General features: G+C 41.1%; 1 protein-coding gene across 1 annotated transcript in view; it reads left to right on the forward strand.

The window, feature by feature from the left end:
* LOC104517086 (myosin-10-like) overlaps window positions 1-11,090 on the forward strand; it is a gene marked incomplete at its 3' end in the record, with an annotated part of 13,502 nt that extends 2,412 nt beyond the window's left edge. Inside the window, exon 2 of the mRNA XM_010161639.1 lies at window positions 10,934-11,090. Coding sequence (XP_010159941.1) covers window positions 10,934-11,090 — 157 coding nt within the window. The remainder of the gene's footprint in view (window positions 1-10,933) is intronic.
* Window positions 11,091-13,768: the final 2,678 nt, after the last annotated feature.

Raw genomic sequence — 13,768 nt, forward strand, 5'->3', positions numbered from 1 at the left:
GGAAAGAGCCAAAGTTAACTGAGCTGGTGAAGTGAATTACGGTGGTTTGGCCATGACAGGTCGGTTAAAGGTATGTTTTGATTTCCAGATAGTGCACCCATAGTAACCAAACTCAATTCTTGTATTTTGGTGTTGGTCTCAAGTAGTTAAGATGGAGATGGTGAATCTGATTTGGTTTCCTTTAATTCACAATAGGCAGCATGCAGTGCTGCCTTTCTGGGAAGTAGAAGATGAAAGTGTCAGCTGAAGTAGATGCATGTTTCAGTCCCTAGAAAGGCAACAAACAAGTTGAGGGATTTAGCCAGTGGGCCTAGTCATCTGTCTGTCATCTGTCTATAATCCACCTCACCAAGTTGACCCTGCTGGAGGAACAGGGAGGGCTGACTAAAGCTAGCCAGAGCCAGTCGGCATGCCCTGGGCGGTGATGCTCATTTCATCAAGAGTTTCATGTAACATCTAAGGAGGGATGGCGAGGGGTTTCTGGAACTTAAAGCATTTCTAATATCTGCCAAGTGGTGTAATAGTGGGCTCCGAGTTGCGTTATTACTGTCCTGTGGGAGATGAACACAAAGGGAGAGTGTGTTAGACCTCTGGCTTGTAAAAGAACGATGTCTGGGCTTGGTCCTGTCTTTATTTCTGGTCTGTTCATGACAGCACACAAGGTGAAAGGTAGTAGGACTTGTACAGAAACTGCTGGGAAGAAAGGTTGGAATGATCCCAGTTTTGCTTTGGAGGTTAAATAATTTCATTTCTTGCTCCATATTTAACATCACCTATTCTGTTTCTTGTCACAAGGTTTATTTTGAGTGTAACTGAAGATTATGTTAAAAAAATTCCTAGAGAAGCTGTGCTATCTCTGCAAATTCTTTGAGGTACACTCTGTGTGTGTTCACCCCCGAGAACTGTGAAATCTATCACTCTGACTTCCTGCACTGGACTTTTCTTCTTAATCTGCCAATGACTAAGCATGGTACTGAACCATCTTGGCATCCCTTAGATGATCTCTGCTCATGTCCGAGGCTTGGTTTTCCTCAAGTTCAAGTGTTGGTTCTGTGAAGGTGCAGCCATCTACAGCAGACTTTTTTCTCATTACTTCTACCTTTGGTAGGAGTTTTCACTCTTCCTTATTTTTCATAGCTCATTTTTTTCCCACATTTTGTGCTTTTCTAGTGATATTAGCATTTCTCTAAATTGGTGTTTCATGTCTTGCTGTCGTGGCAGCATTCTCATGGGTTTTGGTTACTTTAAATGCTTGTGAACTGTCCATTCTTCAACTTCACGTAAAACTTCACTCTTCTGCCTCTTCAGCTTCAGAGTGGCCAGCTTGAACGCTTGCCTCAGACTGTATCTGGTAATGTCCTTCAGAGCTGTACATCAGAAACGGGAGGTAGTTCACTGTAAGCGTACCCAGGAGGAATACCCAAAGGTTTAGGATGCCTTTTGAAGATTTGGAATAAACGTGATTTTGCTCAGACTGGTTTTGTGGCAATTCTTGAATATCTTCATGCCGTGATGAACTGAGTTTCAGCTGTCTTTGTGGGGGCACTGCATTAAGAGAGGCATCTAGTTGTCAGAGGTTTTGGGTCACCAAGGTCTGTTGCCTTAGTGAGGAAACATCTTTATTTTTACAAGGCCTGTATGTAAAATGCCACTGTGAAGGCGTCCAGCTGTCAGCCCTAGATTTTGGTTTCTGCTGAAGTCATGTCAGCAAAACATGATTTCATGGGAGTTGTGCGCAAAATAATCGTTGGCTCAATGAAATGGAGATGTCCACTGGAAAGGATGGATGTGAAGGGTCCAACAGCCTTGAACGCTACTGATTTCTCAAGAGCATTGTTGCCACAATACTTTGTGGCACGCTGTGATAGGGAAGGTTACTGCTCCAGTAATTCTCCTTGTCACAGCTTCATGAGGTTTGGGGTTTCTCATGAACCAGCTTCCAAACCCTTCATGGTCCTTTCTGGTGTCTGGATGTAGGAGATCACTGAACTCCGTTTTAAGCTGCAGTGCTCTAAGCTGTAGAGGTTCAGGAGCAGTTTTGTTCGCGGCTCAGAGGTTTGTGGTGTCAGTTGGCTTCTGTGGGGGGTGTGGGAAGCCTGCTGAAGTGACTTTGGCAGTCCGAGCTGTAACTGTCTCCTTCGGTTGGAGCCCTGGGGAAAGGGACGCAGTTGGAATGGGTCTCTGGTTATGGTGGGAAGGGGCGGGAGTGGCAGGGTAGATAAACAATGAGGATTTAGTCCGAGAAGCGCGAGGAGAAGATGCTGCACTTGACAGTATGGAGGGGAGGAATACTTGGGTGCTTTGAAGGAGAGCTACGAATAAGGACTGAAAGCTGGAAAGGAGCTCCTCGTGTAGGAAGAGGCGTTCTCTCCCTCTTGATCTCTCTGTACTTCAGTAACAACAGTGTATTAACTTCAGTGTCTATTCAGAAAACTGACATGCCTATATATAAGCTATGTTCAGAATTAGGCTTCTACTCAAGTTTACTACCCATTTTGACTCATGGCTGATCTGAAGGAAAAGAACTGTGCCAGTATATTTTTTTTTTTTAAGTTGTTTACCATTTTGTTTTCTCTGCACTTGGAAGAGAGAGTGGTTAGTTAGTGTGCAGTTTGAGTCATTTTTTTCTCACTTCAGAGCAAGATGTTTCTTATTATTTTGAACTCTGAATGTAAGTTTTGCGACATGCCATAACACTTCTAGAACTGCAAAAAGCAAAGTGGGCAGGAGTGTTCCTGATGACTGAATAATGTTTCAGTGCTTTGTTAGGCAGCATTCTGGGTATAACTTTCTTAGTATTTTGAATTTTTAAGGCTGTTCAAAGCATTTCAGTTAATCAAAATGCATCTAGTTCCTCATCTATGCAATGTAAGTACCTAACTTCTACTTAAAAGGAAAGCAGCTTGTTCTTGCTGACGCTGGCTGGAAGTGGAATGAATAACCTAAAGGTTATGCTTTTTCTAGCAATTTAAAGCTCCATTTTTGTGTTGATACTTGATGGCAAGCAGTGCCCTTCCATTAACCTTTCAAAGCATATTTAAAATGTTTGTATGTTCCTATGTACTCTATAAATGAATGTAAAAATCAACCTTATATTCATCTTGTTAACAGAAATATTTTGTTAGATCAAATTGGGTTTCTCACTAAGTGCACTAGCAAACACTAATAGTATGGATCCTGTAGCAGTTTGACACACCTTGCTTGATTTTCCAGAAAAGTATAACATCTGAGTTGCAGGTGGCTAGATTTTAATGGTCTGACCAATAAGTGTAGGATGTAGGCTGGTGTCTGAAAAATTCCTGGATAAATGGCATATTGTCTATTCAGTGGGTCTATAAATGTTTGAGTTAGTTACCTTTTGTAATTGAAAGAAGATATTGCAGGACACAAAGTCTGTCTTGTGCACTCAAAAGTTCCCATTCTTGTACTCAGATGAGGTGAAGGAATTGCTCACTCAAACATAAGGTGTAATTAAGCTACAGTGAAAACGAAGATACCAAAAATCCAATGGGCTTTATAAAAATCTATTTTAAAAATGTTGCTGTTGCTACATCTGTTCTAGTCCCAGCTCTTCTGGAGGAAGTCCATTGCCCTGTTATGTATATGTAGCTTACTGATGCCCCCATAAATCATTGCAATCACTACTTAACTGCTTCCTGACCTCATTCAGTCAAAAGGATTAAAATTAATAGAATTTCTCAAACGCTTGACTTGTGTTAACCCATGTCAGTATCCAGATGGCCTCTTGCCTTGGTGTGGCTGTATGTGGGATGTTCCACAGCGCTGTCTTGCTGGTGAGCCCGTGACGTATGTTTGGGTAATCCACTAGAAAGTTTCGGGTGGGGACATGTGGCGTAAGATGTGCGCATGCTGTAGGTGAAGTCAAGTTAGAGATGGTTATTTTTGCTGTTCTTGAGGAAAGAGAAAAAGATGGTGAAACACTCTCAAGGAAAGGGTTAGATTCAACTTCAAAGTCCTCCAAACTCTAATAACTATGCATTATCTTCCTTGCCCACTCCTCCAGATACTTTTTTTTTTTTTAGCAAAGACTTTTCAAAAGGGTTGGAAACTGTTTGTGTAAGGCTGAGATCTCCTGGAACCTTGATGCTAATTACTGCTCTCTGTATATATGCCTACTGGGTTTTCTTCCTACCAGTGAAGAAGAAAACGTGCTTACTATTGTGCAATTGCAAATACTTTGATAATTGCAAGTCTTAGCTCTGTAATTGGTCTGCAGCTCTGTGCTACTTTTTAATGTACTTTCCATTTTATTGGGGCAGAAGAGGAAAAGAAAGAAATATGATGTAGGCCCCAGTTCCAGAGCCTGTTGTGGGTGGAAGCTCTTATAAAACTGCGCTTGAGGAGCTGTCTATAAGCTATTACTTCTCTTAAGCTGCTGCTTCCTGTGAGGCCAAAGCGTAACCTAGAACAATCTGTATTATATAAGCTTGTGTTCTAATTGCTTTAATTTTCCTGCTGGTCCACTTGGGAATGTTTCACATTACTGAGTATTGAAGACTGGTATCAAAAGAACACGTAAGAAATGGAGTTTGTTACTTAATTTCATCTTTTCCTTAACAAAAACTGACACTGGATCTAGTACCTAGTATATGGGGATCAAATTGTGTCAAAGGCCTGCTTTGACACAAGAAAATTTGTTTATAAATTCACTTCTTTTAAAGAATCATAAATGAAGTCAACTTGAGAGTTCTGTGTAGGGTTTTACTTTATTAGAAATTTCAGGGATTTAAGAGAAATGAATCAATGCCCTCCTTGCCTTCAAGCAAGCAGAGGTATGAAAAAATGCATGTTCTTGTCATTCTCGCTATTAAAAATGGTACATTAGCAGCCTAAAAAGGTGTAATAGTTTGGATTATGGACTCCTGTTCAAGCGCCCAGTGGAATGCACTGTGTTGCAAGACACCCCTTCAAGCTGTATGTTTGCATCAGTCACTGGTAGCCTGTTCTAAGCCTTCTGTAGAGCAGTCAGGCTCCCACATGAGCTGTGCAGGAGCCTTATGAAAGGACATTAATACTTTTCTGGCCCTGGTGCAACCGAAGATCATGTTGTAGGTCTCAGCAGTCGTGCTGTCTGAGTGGCTGTGACACTGAGCCTGTCTGTCTGAGAGATGGTGAGCTGACTGAGTAGGAGCATAACCTGCACTGCTGATCTAACGTTGGCTTTGCTCTCCTTAAACATGTAACCTGAAGTCTGTAAATGTGAAAATACAGTACTGGTTTATGTGCTAGCGGTAGAGACTGTCAGTAGACAAGTATTCTAAAGTTTGGGCTGTACTTCAATAGCCTGTATGTGTTGTGCTCATTCTCATCCTTTCTCATTCTCCTCATGCACGGATTTTATGCTTCGGTTGTACTGAGTAAGAGTCAGTGGCTCTTGTCCCCCAGCCTCTGTCAGAGCTGAGGTTCCCGTTGCCCCGCACGGGCAAAGTCCCTCACCCGTGTTGGCACCCTTGATCGACCTCTTGTGTGTCCACCGGACGTTTTATTATTATTATGAACTAGCAGTTTGGGCTTGTACAGAGAAGTCTGGGGTAACTTCTGGGTTCCAGTCTCAACTCTGCCCTGGCTGTGGAGCACAGGCAGGGTATGGGGACTGCCTGTGGTGCTGGGGCCCTCTGCCCCTCCCCTGAGGGGAGGTGGATCATAACTGGGGATTAGCTGTTGTGCAAAGCAGAGAATGGCTTCTACCTCAGGCCACAGCCTCACTCTCCTTCCCTCTGAGACTGAAGAGCTGCCTGCCCTACTTCTAGGGCTTGACTTTAGGATTGGGTAGCTGCCTCATTTGGGGGTAAAAAGTGGTACACGAGAAAAATGTGTCAAGCCTGGAGGACTCAGTAGGTCTTGGAGTGTGAAAGGTGGGTTCATAACCTCAGGAAGTGAAACCAGACAAGAAAATGCTATGAAGATGCAATTTATCCATCTAGAGAATGTGCTGTCTCCTGTTAGCATATGGGATACTACTTGAATCATGTTCTGCTTCCTAGGCTAGAAACTGCTGATTTATATCTCGGGTAATAATTGGAGATGTCTAGATGCTTACTTCAGCTTAATAATTTATGTAGTAGTAGAGTAAGACTGTCACGTTATGTTTGAAAAACTGGAGATAAATGTTGAGCCTGGATACTCGGGTGATGCAACCTGATTGTTACAGATTCTGGAAGTTTACCCGCATCTTGCTAATGCCATCTGGAGTGGTTCTTTAAACAGGCCTTTTGATGTTGCAGCAAGAGGAACCAACCTAACAGTCATAACAGCATATTCCTTGATGCAAGAGCTGTAAAGCTGGGTTATTAATCTAAGGCATCGTACAAGGCTTTTGGCGCTAATACCACCACATGTGTATACGCAGTGGAGGCTTGATGGGGTTTTAAGGGAAGACAGACCATGAAAACCTTTCTTGCTCTGGAGCCCATGCTCCAGATTTAGAGCCCAAATTCCCCTGTGCTTGCACCTGGAAGTAATGCACTCGCTCTTTGCCGGTAGTTCACTTCTGTACCTCTTTCTTGGGTTGCTTACTGCTAGGAATATAATGTGGTTTTCAAACAGGGCAGCACCAGGAAACCTGAACTCGGCAGTCTGGGATAGCTTACCAAAAGCCAAATTACTAAGTGATGTACTACTGGATAAAGGCCTTGTAAACATCTGGAAACATTCAAGCTCCACAATTAGTGTCCTGAAGGAGAGTTTGTATAACAAACCTCTGTCAGAGCACTGCTTTACTACTTGTCTCTGGAGCCTTGCCTAGAGAGTGCATTCCAACATGCCTTATTGCTGTTGGTTGACATTTGTCTATGTCTTAGTCCTCAGAACAGTAGAAATGTGTGTTGCAAGCAAATAGCTTGTTTGCAGCTGATACCATGATCTCAAGGGGAATAAGGATCTCCACTCGCCTTTAAGTTCTTATTATATGTATCTACCTCTGTCAACTGAAAAATGACTAAAGTCTGGTTCCAGACTGGTGGTTACTGTAGCTCTTCAGTGCTTGATCTTAACTAATTCAGGTCTGACAGTTTTGGCAGAGTCCATGTACTGCTCCAGGCATCTTAACAGTTACGTGGTGGTATTCATGAAGTAGGGTGTCCAGGGAAGGTAGATGTACAAGTATTCCTGTTAATTCTTTCTGTGACTGGTCACCAAGGAGCTTTTCAAGGTGTGTATAAACAATCTCAGCCTACCTACTGTCTTCAGTTTCATGTGGAAAGTCCATACCTCCAATCCGCTCTCTTAGGGATAGTAAAAAGCTTGTACTGTGAGACTTGCAGTTATAGAATAGCTGTGTAAAACTTTCGTAGCATTTACCTGCCTTCTAATTAAATTTGACTTAATAAAAACATCCTTTGTGTTATACCTACCAAGCCACGAAAACAACCCACCAATATGTTGCTTTTTGCAATAGATGATGTCAGGAAATTTGGGAGCCTTGTGGAAGAATGTGGTGCCATGTTCCTTTGCATAAATTAAGGCTTTAGAGTGTGATGGTATTTTGAAGAAAGTGTGATTTTTAAATTCTGCAGGGAAATGGCAGGAGGGTGAACTGACAAATGTGCAAGAAATGAAGATGCTGGAGTTGAAGGTGCTGCATGTGAAGAGAGATGTCATGGCACAGGCTTAATGGTTAGGGATAAAAGCTTATCCTTTAGATTTAGCTTCAAACAAATGAACCCCAGCACTGGTGAAGCAGTAGAATTTTGTGCATTTGAACAAAACATAGAATTTGGCCCTGTTCAATATAGACAATCTTAAATTAACCCTTTTCATTTGTCCAGGACATTTGCTGGTTGTCTTCTAGATTGGTTATGCTGCATCTAGCTGCATCTTTCTTATTCTAATTGTAGGTTCACCAGTCCATCCAGTCACTGCACTGGGAGATAGTCTAGAAAGGCATCCAGGTTAGGTATCATCAATAGAGGGCTGAAGGATTAGGTTTGTTTTTATAAATTATTAATTCTTTATGGAGTAAATGTTACTACTGTGTAGCTACGTGTCTGTGTTGGGGAAATAAACAAAAGATGCCAAAGCAACTAGGGGGAGGAGGGAAGGATAATCTTCAAATAGATCTTCTTATCCTAGCACTTGGGAAATTTTTTTTACTTGGCTGGTCAGTTTATTCATGACCAGGGAAGGGCAAAACCTGTAACTTTCCTTTGTGAACATAAGAAGTCTAAAAGAACTGATAAAAGTTTTAGATTAACTTGCAGAGAAATAGAGCTGTTGCTTTTGGAGGAGAGTGAGTCTGTAATATAGCTAGTGTGTACAGCAGTGTCCTACAGCCTAACCGTCAGTCACTGTTCTGAGAGGTGCTGTCCACGTAAGATGCAGAACAGAAGCCCGTGAAGTTAAACTGCAAGTCTCTGAAGGTGGGTGGGTAAAAATCAGTTCAAGGCTCAGAAGTGCTGCTGGATGAGACAGTCAAGAATCATCTTGGAGGAAAGATGTCTGCTGGCTTAAGCAAATGTTCCTGCTGTTACACTGGTCAGGGGGTGTGTTGGGACAAATCTGGAAGTGGACTTTGGCTGTGTGAATTCTTTTGTTTGTGACCAGATCTCACCTGCAGTTAGCAGTAAACAAGTCTCCTTTTTTTTTTTTTTTTCCCCATTAGGTGGTGTAGTGGAGAAGCACAGCATAGGTGCTGCTCAGTGATTTTTCAGCTGGCCCTCATACGAGGGGCATGGTGAATGTGCCTTTCTTTTAGTTACCCTTATGTGAAGACTAGAAGGGAAATTGAGCTTGTGGTAATTCTCAACGCCTTCATGCCACCCGTAATGACTATAGGTGGGTGACTGCAGTTGAGCACAACAGGGAACACAGCTGGCTAGGAATGTAGATCTAGTATTTATCAATTAACTGCCTCCTTGGTCAGTTGTATCATACTATTAAATTAACTGTCCTGCCTGCCCTATCCTTTACAGTATCACTAGTGCAACAAATGAGTTTGATCTGGGAACTGATTCTGTTACCAACCATTTCTTTTTGAAATTTATCTTCAGTAGTATCCAGCCTGGTAGGTTCATGCACAGGTGCCACTGGCAAAAAGGACAGTGGTAGGAACATGAGGTTGGAGAGGAACTGCCCACTTGCCAACAGACCCATGCTAACATTGTGTTAATGACAGCTAAGTTGTTCTTTATGCTTGGGTCAATTGACTTGATGTGGTCTGTTTCCTTTCCTTTCTCTTGAGAAATAAGTACCTTATTACCAAAGATGTTTGGCTGCATAATGTACTGCAGTGCTTTTCCAGCAGAGGTGACCTAAGCGGAGAGATGGTTTTCCTAGAAGGACTTAAGATGTCCTTATGCCAGGACATATGGAATAAAACAAAGTTGTTTTTCGTCACCAGTGATGCTCCCAACTCAATTCAGAGATCGCCTTCTGTCTGTCTTTGCAGAATCCCTTGTAGGTGTAGAAAGAACAGGGCACCTCTTCCTCCAAATAAAATCTTACGTATGTTTTTTTGTGTGGGTTTTTTTTTTTTTAAGTCAGCTCAGGAATTGCAGCTAATCTTCATACAAGTGTGGCAGCTTTTTTTTTTAAGATCAATAAATGTTACAAGAATGGTGAGTTACATGGTTAATACTATAGGCTTTCCACAGCTGTTAATGTTCTCGCTTACTATCTGCATTCCTTCTCTCAGCCTGCGAAGGTAGGAAAAACAGTTTTCTTGATACTCAGAAAGATATTCCCTGTTTCTGTTGAAAGAAAACTGGTCTCTCTTGCTAACATTCCTGTGCCAGTAAGGATGTGAATAGTATTAATGAGTAAAATAATGCACTTTCAAAGCATGCTGTGAAATAAAGGGGAATGGAGATATTTTACTTTCTTAAACATCAGTTTAGTTGATTTTTAAGGCAAGAGCCATCCACTTGCCTTGGTTCAGGGAAAGATCTTGGATTAGCCCTGTTTTTTGTATGGTCCAAAATTGTCCGTCTGTGAGCGTAATCTTTGATCCCTGATAAAGCCTGTACAGCCAAGCCATGCTCATCTGTCCCTCAGCTAACAAAGTATGGGTGGTTGACTATATGTTTTTTGATTCCGTATATGTTTATATCATGAGTTCCTTCTACACGACTTCTGTGTAGCAGAGACTGAACTGTTCTGTAGTAGTCTTCAGTATTACACTCATAGTGAAATTCGGACCTGTGTCGTTTGCAGTATGTGCTCACTTTGTAAAACTTGAGGCATTTTTGCCTCAAACAGAAATGCCTCAATAAGGGTCAGTGAAATGGGCAAAGTAAAAATTTGTGCTTGAGTTTCTTGATATTATAGTAGTCCTGGTAATTTCTGTTCATGATCAACTCTAAAAGCAGAGCATGAAAGGTAGCCTGCAGTGCTACCTGCCAGGCTATCCATCTACTGGAGTGGGACAGTAGAGGGAATGACCTGTCCAGGAGGAGAGTGCTGTGGGACTGAGAAAGGCTGATGCGCAGGAAAGACCTACAGAGATGAGAAAATAGTAAGATAGCAGAAATAGTGGTTGTTGGAAAGAGGCTTTTTCCTTATCTGAATTATTTAGTAGAGTAATTGAGATTATCAGTTCCTGCAAAAATGAAACAATAACTTTGGATGCACAATTTACTGAAGGAGTTGAGCATCAAAAATGTCCATAAAGCCTGTAACTTGGCAAATGGAAGAGAAATTTTAAGTATCTTGGAAAGAGCTCTGATGTTCCTCTTCTTATTTACTCATGTTTGTTATCTTTAAATTACTTTTTGTGCAGGTAATTAAAGACCCCTTTAAGGGAAGTAGAAATCAATAATTTGAATATAGCGTATACTTTGAGTTGCTCAACAAAAAGGGTCTAAAGTTTATTCCTAGATAAGTGTTATAGAAACTGTGAAAAAACCCTTTTCTACTCTTCATGGTTCAGTTTCAATGTTGTTTGCTAACAGCAATGTTTCTTTTTTTTTTTTTAAAGACCTATTCAGGGCTGTTCTGCGTAGTAATAAATCCTTACAAGAACCTCCCGATTTATTCTGAAAACATAATCGAGATGTACAGAGGGAAGAAGCGCCATGAAATGCCACCGCACATTTATGCAATATCTGAATCTGCGTACAGATGCATGCTGCAAGGTAAGAATTGGTTAAATCTTACTTAGAGTTAGTTGATAACTCTTTGTCATGTACCTGAAACTCAGGAGCTTCATTATGCAGTTATATAGTAATTTCTGACGTGATCAGAATCTTTTCTAGTATTTAAAGGGGGAGGAGAAGCTTTCTTATCTAGAACCTTAAACTTCCAGAATAGAAATAACCTGGAGGTTTACCTCTGTCAGCATATTTGTCTGACTTAGGTACAGAGGCAAAGTAACCCTAATAGGAAGTGTACTGTGCCAGGTGGTGGCACTGAAAGCTGTAGCAGAACTACTTCTAAAAAGAAGAGGTAAGATTTATGGCAAAAGATGTTAGTGTGCTGGCTTTGAATGAAGTAAGAATGCAGAAGTGTGATTAAAAAGGGAAAGCTAAAGTATGTTAATGACTAATCTCTTTAGTTCTGTGAAAATGTTGGTGTTTTGGCAGCTGACAAATAATCTGAATTGACAATGAAACAATAATATGTTTGATTTCAAAGAAAGGTCAGGAAAATGCTCAACCTTGAAGTTTTTGTGTGGTGCTGTGTATGTTGGTGTGTGTGGTTTCTCACACACACACACACCCTCCCCCCCCAAACTGGCATACGTCATGTCTGTAGTAGAATAAGGAGTAAGTTTATGGTGAGCACATGCTTTGAATTTTGGCTTTAAGGCTGTGCTGGACAACAATGAAAGCTGCCAATCTGACATTGTACAATTGTGTTGAAATACATGCGTTTACTGTTGAACATGTAAAATTGCACTTCTGGCAGCATGTTGGAAACGCAATTCGTGCCAGGCAATACTGGCTTGTATTTGGGTGGCTGTTTTACTGATCTGAAAACACCAGCCTGTTGTATGTAGAAAAGTGTGTAATAACGAGGCTGGTCTGAAAAACTTACGATGTTTTCTGCTATAGGCCTGGCATAGTTATGTTAGAAGTGGGTTAAAAGCTGTTTGACCTAGTTCGCACAAACTAAGAAAGCCCTGTTTCTGCTACCAGGTTAACCAACCATTTGAATGTAAATCTTTTTAAAAGATATTTCCTGTCTCTAAATAAATCACTGTTTGTTTCTTCAGCTGTGCCTTAGTTTTTTAGGGCATGCTTAATAATAAACTGCATGTTGTTGGATTGCTGAATACTTTCACCTCAGAAAAAACTAAGCTGTTGCTACTGGGTGGTGTGATGCAGGGGCAAGCAGTGGAAGAGCAGCAAAGTGAAGCCACCAAGAGTTGTCACACTTCTCAAAGGATATTTGTGGCCACGTTTTTATGAAAGAAAAACCATGGTCACTTGACAAGAACAACAGCCTGTAACAGCTCAGATCAGGGGACCCTTAATAACGAGAGTATGTGGAAGAATAGAGCAAACCTTGAGGTTATTTTAAGGATTTTATTCCTAGCAGTCTCATGTTTGTGTATAAGGGTTTCCCACTCTAAAAGCACAGTATCTTTTGAAATTGTCTTAAGAACGTTTAAAAAGTTCTTGAGAAATGTCCTCTAACAAAGTAAGTCAATGCCAGTAGCTATCACACTTCAGGTGCTCTATATATCAGCATACCGTGCTAGTACTGATTTATGTCTCCGGAGATCCTGCCACATGTGCAAGTTTTACTATTTTTGGAAGATGAAATGAAAAAAATAGTTCACATGATGTTTGGGTACAGTCTTGTTTTCTTTCCACACTGATCTGTGGCTGTGGGGATTTATATTTTGTATCAGATCTTTGTCTTTCTGTGCTTTCTTTATTTTTGGTTTTGATTGTCTGAATTCTTTTCATTTGAAAGAATGAAACCCTGGATTGGAATAAGAATAGATGAAAACTATGCAACAGGATCAAGTTATTAGGGAATAACTTCAAGGTTAACTAAATCTGTGTTTCTAGTGCCGTTCACCTGTATAGAGCTACTCCCTGTTTATCTTAGCAAACAATTGCAGTAAGCCAGTGAACTTCACATGGATGGCTTCCTTTCACAATTGCATTGCCAAGGAGAAGGGAAAACTTTAGAACACGCATTAGCAGGTTTGTGCTTGGGAAATATTTTAAGAAGTATACTGTTTTGCCTGATTAGGTTGGGTCAGAGGAAGACCCCTCCAGAGGAAGAGAAAACCAGTGCTGCTTCTGAATTTATAATGGACTCGTGAAACTGCTTAGACACTGCTGCCTTTGGGAAGAAGGTGGCATACACACTTCTAGACATATGCTTGCCTCAAGTATGAGACTCACTGCTCCTTGTCAGTGTATAAGTATCACCCTGGCGTTACATAGTGCTGTGAAACGATGATCAGTCATGATGAGAATGGCTAGTCAGGATTTATCTAACGCGGGGTGAGTGGAAGAGTCTGGCACTAGTGCTGCTTGATGCTGGTCCCTCTTTGCTTAGAGAGCATCTAGATGAGGCCTAATGCAGACAGGTGAAGAGGCTCTCCAGGGAACTGAATTTAAGTCTCCGTATATATAAAACTTGCAATTACAACAACTAAGACTTTCTAGTCATTAGAGCATCAAATAATGCTTAACAGTAGCAAATTATGACAATATTCGGCTTATTTTCTGGTTATTAGTGGCAACACAGGTTCAGCTACTGAGTGGGACTAGAATTTGGTAGGGAGAGCCAAGTTTTCCCTGCCAGCCAAAGATTAAAATAATGCACAAAATGTCATAGAATCATAGAATGG

This window comes from Eurypyga helias, unplaced genomic scaffold (assembly GCF_000690775.1).
Source record: "Eurypyga helias isolate BGI_N326 unplaced genomic scaffold, ASM69077v1 scaffold26331, whole genome shotgun sequence".
In the NCBI taxonomy this organism is placed as follows: Eukaryota; Metazoa; Chordata; class Aves; order Eurypygiformes; family Eurypygidae; genus Eurypyga; species Eurypyga helias.